The sequence below is a fragment of the Equus caballus genome, chromosome 12 (genome assembly GCF_041296265.1).
Source record: "Equus caballus isolate H_3958 breed thoroughbred chromosome 12, TB-T2T, whole genome shotgun sequence".
NCBI classification, from domain to species: domain Eukaryota; kingdom Metazoa; phylum Chordata; class Mammalia; order Perissodactyla; family Equidae; genus Equus; species Equus caballus.
In genome coordinates this window covers 29,946,419-29,951,430 of record NC_091695.1, presented here as the reverse complement: position 1 = coordinate 29,951,430, position 5,012 = coordinate 29,946,419, and the positions used below count along the sequence as shown (strand labels likewise).

At 39.8% G+C, this 5,012-nt stretch overlaps 1 protein-coding gene across 1 annotated transcript; it reads left to right on the top strand.

Annotated features, from left to right (window-relative positions):
- Positions 1-2,085: 2,085 nt before the first annotated feature.
- LOC138916486 (olfactory receptor 5A1-like) lies at positions 2,086-4,808 on the top strand. Its single transcript, XM_070229129.1, has 2 exons — positions 2,086-2,196; positions 3,843-4,808. Exons 1-2 carry the CDS (start codon positions 2,086-2,088, stop codon positions 4,806-4,808), a joined length of 1,077 nt encoding a protein of 358 aa, XP_070085230.1.
- Positions 4,809-5,012: the final 204 nt, after the last annotated feature.

The following is a 5,012-nucleotide window of genomic DNA, read 5'->3' as shown; positions in this document are numbered from 1 at the left end:
AAACTTTTTACTTTGATGTAGTCCCACTTGGTGATTTTCGCTTGTGTTGCTTGTCCTTTTGGTGTCAAATCCAAAAAAATCATTGCAAGATCGATGTGAAGGAGCTTTTCCTATATTTCTTCTTCTAAGTGTTTTATGGTTTTAGATGTTTAAATCTTTAATTCATTTCAAGTTAAGTTTTCTGAGTAGTGTAAGTAAGGGGTCTCCAGTCTTCTCTGCCTTTGTATGGGGTCATCTGCTCCACTCTTCTTCCTCCCTCTTGTGGCCAAATTCTTAAGATACTGTGTTTTTAGTTGTTGCCATTTACTAGGTGGTACTGGAAACTTTTTTTTGTTTTCCAGAAGGTGGCACTCCAGCTCATGTTTGTGGTTTCTCCCTTGTCCACAAAACAGATCTGTTTTTTTGAGATGACTCAATTTACCAGATTTGCTCTCACAGGAATGTGCACAAAGAGCTAGTTGCAGAGTGAGGGGGATATGGGTTTAGCACTGGGTGGTTGAGGGTTCCAGTGGATCTGGAGGGGAGATCCTTTGCTGAGGTACCCCTTGAGGCTCATGGGTAGACTTCCTGCTGAAATTCTGAGCTCCTGTGCCCCTCTAATTCCCTTTGATATTAGTATCTTCCTCTTACCTGATCTCCCTTCTCCCTCCACTCGTGGTCTATCCACCCCTGTAGTCGACATACCTCTAGAGAGAACCGGGTTCTCCAGCTGTGTCCAGCCCTGCTGGAGTAGCCTGGGCACTAACTCACTGCTGCTTTCCTCTGGCAGGACAGTTTGCCACTGCTGAGTAGTTCATCTTCTGCAGTGTTGCCTTGAAGGTGGTGGTGCCGGGAAATCTCCTTTGCCTATCTTTACTGTGACCAAACTCACACCTTTTTTCTGCTTCAGTAATGTGCTGGAATCACATCTCCAGAAGACTTATCTTACACAAAATCTCTCTCATTCACAGTTGTCTGCCCAAGTGTGCACTCTCCAGGCTTACCTGACCACGGCCAAGATGGTTTGGGGCAGGTTTGTGGGCTCCTGCTGGCTCTCTAGCCCATACCAAAGTCTGTCTGCTTATTACTGGATGCACAGGTGGGTGAGATTCCTCCTGGATCCCTTTGCATTTGGTGCTGGTTACTACAACTTCCACACAGGCTCTTTTGTTCATGGTTGGATGTCCAATTCTTTATTACTAAAGCAGGACAATAATGGGGGACGTCTTTAGTCACTGTAATGCTGATATCAGCCCTTGTCTTGATAATTTTTACTCTCATCCATCTAATTATGTAGATTGCAGCCTAAATATTATCACTATTGTGTTGTCAAAAAAACGCCAAGTCAAAATTTTTGTTTAAAGGGATTCTTGGTTGATATTTTACCCCTGGAATCTGACAGAAGTGATATAAACCATTTCTGAAGAAACAAATTTTAAACACAAGCATCAATGATTCCTACAGATAAATTTTAAAGAAATATGAACTTAAGATAAAAAATTCACTAAGCCTACTAATAAACAGGGCGCCTTTGGTAAGAGTCAGAAATATCCTTAAACCATGGAATCAGATTTGCAAATATATGTATTTAAATTATTAGATAATAACTTCAATAAGTATGTTGAATACATTTAAATAAAGGGTGCTATGGAAAGTATGAAGAAACAATAAGAGACTATCAAAACTGACCATTTGGGAAGAACGAAATGGAACATCTCAAGAGAAAAAAAATATGATTGAAATTTGAAATTAATGAGTGAGTTAAATAGCCAATCAGCACAACTTATGGTGGAATGAATTTACTGGAAGAGAGATTTGTAAAAATTAAACAGAACACAGTAGAGCAATACAAATAATGAATGTTTCAGTGATGTAGGGGGCAGAGCAAGTAGATCCAATGATGTACATCTAATTGGGGTCCCAGAGACATATAATAGAAATGTAGAGGCAATTTTCAGAGGAGTATCTGTGTTTAGTAGATAGCAAACGAGAGTCATGGTTACCGTGTTGAAGGAATGGACATTAGAGGAAGCTGTGAATACGTCTGTGAGTAGAAAGAGAAGAACGGTACATGCTGTAGCTGCTCAATAAATTAATTTGGTTGTCATGATTATTGGTTACGTTGATGATGAAGAATGCAATTTTCTGCTCTGTTCTCACAAAATTCTCCTTCCGTTCAGTTTCCATGTGGACAGAATCACACCTAAGTCTGAGACGGTAAATGCATAGCTTGTCTGCTACCATTTCTTCTTCTGTACTGATGGCAGACATCTTGACTTTCTTTTCTAATTAATGTTTTCATTGCTTCAGATTTCTTCTCAAAACGGTGCCCCCAGAATCAATGATTGATCTGATTTTGGGAAATGAACAGTTTTACATTGTTTCTAAGGCTATACCTTGTGCTTCCATGGTGATTTTGTCTTTCCATTCACTTTTGCAACTAGGAGGCTGGTAAATGGCTGGGAGGGAGGAAGACATTCTGGATGGCTAATGCTGTATTTATTTGTAGTTCATACACATAGCTTATTCCGTTAATATCATAGCCTTTCTCCAGAGAGGTCTCCAAGACTTCTACTTTTACCTGTATATGGAAAATCCAGGCCACATTTAACATCTATTTTCTACCTTTCACAGCCCCCATGATTTTATTTCTAGTGTAGTTCATCTGAATAAAAAATGTGTTTGCATTGGGGCATGTCCTAACGACCATCTAGAGAGAAGACAGCTATTTCATCTTGAAGAGGGCATACAGAGCCCAGTGCAAAAATATTGTTTTGCTTATTTACCATTTGGCCTGAAGACTTAGTTCTTGCCTTCCTTGAACTGGCTCCAAAGAGAAAAAGAGAAAGAACTTCCAGAAATCCTGCCTCTGTTTCTGAGTCCCCATGCCCATTGCCTAAGCGTTCTAACCCTTACATGAGTTCAAGTTACTCTACTTCATAGGAGAAGACTCGAACCTAGGAATCAATAATAAAATCCAGGATGATTGAGAATCCAACAAAACCATATGCAAGGTGTTCAGTGGTTGTAATTTGCTGTGTAAAGGTTCCAGAGTTTCCAACAGATTTTTAAAGTATCACTGACTCAAAGATGTTCAAGAATCATTGTTCTAGACAGTTTAACTCATAAGTATCTCTGATCTGAGGTAATAAAAATCTGCACCGGCAAGGATGGGCATATAATGACTAGGCTTTTACAACCTGGTCTTGTCTAACTTCTCAGGAGACTTCATAGAGCCATTAAGTTTAAGTCACGTCAAGCTCCAAGCTATTTCTTGGTGCGTGACTCTTCCTACCATCCCATTGCATTATTCTTATTTCTCTCCAGGCTCTATGAAACCAGAAATGCAGTTATAGAATTGTCTACCCTTTCTGACTGCAGATTAATTGAATATTAGTTCCCAAAGGGATTTTAAAGAGTATCTATTTTACTATCCTCAAGTGACTATGGGGTCCAGCATGATTCAGGGGCTTTTTCAAGCACTGAATTAATTTCACAGGCATGACTGATCAGAATCATTCTGTTTTACCATATAGAGGGAGGACAGTATTTTCCTAATTTAAGCTATTTCTACTTCTCATATATTTGTAAAATCTGAAATGATAAAACATGAAATTAAGACATTTTAGGAGATAATGTACCAATGATGTTCATTACTGTCTTTTGCCCCAAAGAGAATGACTGTACTTATGAAAGAAAATTTTTCAGTTAAGTTTGGTGATCATACATGGAACAAAAAGATTAACCCAACATTGATGATTTAAGATGTATATCTAGTCAGCTGCATGACTGGAAAGAAATGAAGAGTATTTCTTTGTGTTTTTTGAGAATAAAACCATTTCCTTCTCTCATCGTTTTCTCAGCAGCTGTCACCGAGCAGGTCCATGGAAGGGGATAGAAATCGTACCTCTGTGGACATGTTTGCTCTCCTGGGACTCTCAGATGAAAAAGGTGTGCAGCCTATCCTCTTTCCAATCTTCCTAGGGATCTACCTTGTGACTCTCATCTGGAACATGGGTCTTATCATCCTAATCAGGATGGACTCCCACCTGCGCACACCTATGTACTTTTTTCTCAGTTTCCTGTCATTTATAGACATCTGCTATTCTTCTTCCACCAGCCCAAGGATGCTTTCAGACTTCTTAAAAGAAGAAAAAATGATTTCATTCATTGCTTGTGCCACCCAGTATTTTGTTGTGTGCTGGATGTGTCTGATGGAGTGCTGTCTCTTGGCTGCCATGGCCTTTGACAGATATGTTGCTATTGGTAGGCCTCTACAGTACTCAGCGGTCATGGCTCCTGGCCTCTGTCAGAAGATGATTGCTGGGGCCTATGGGAGTGGTTTCCTTAGTAGCTTACCTGAAATAATCCCTTGCTTTCATCTCTACTACTGTGGGCCCAATATCATTCCAAATTTCTTCTGTGACATAACCCACATCATATCCTTGTCTTGTTCCAATCCCTTCATCAGTCAAATGATTCTTTTTCTCATCACTTTTTTTGTTGGATTTGGTTCTTTCCTTGTTATACTCTTATCCTATGGTTTCATTGCAGCTTCCATCCTGAAAATATCCTCTATCAAAGGTAGTGCCAAGGCCTTCAATACCTGTGCCTCTCACCTGTTAGTAGTAACAATCTTCTATGGCACAGGCCTCTCGGTGTACATGCATCCTAGTTCTACTCACTCCAAGAAGCAGAACAAGGTGCTGTCAGTGTTCTATGTTATCTTTATCCCCATGTTAAACCCTCTTATCTATAGTCTGAGGAACAAGGAGATCAAAGAGGCCTTCCAGAGGGTGATAAAGAGGACCACACATTTACTTCAGTAAGAACAATATTTGTGCAGGTGTTACTTTCCCTATAAGGAAAAGAGGGATAAGAATATGTAAATAACATTTTGTATGTCGCAAGAATAGCTAAGTAGAGAGAAGATGTGACAACCTGGCTTCTGGGTTCCTGGTGCCAGTATGTTTAGCTGCCACCACCAAGTGATCTGTCTGAGTCAGTGTCATCAGCATTGAACTGCATTTAAA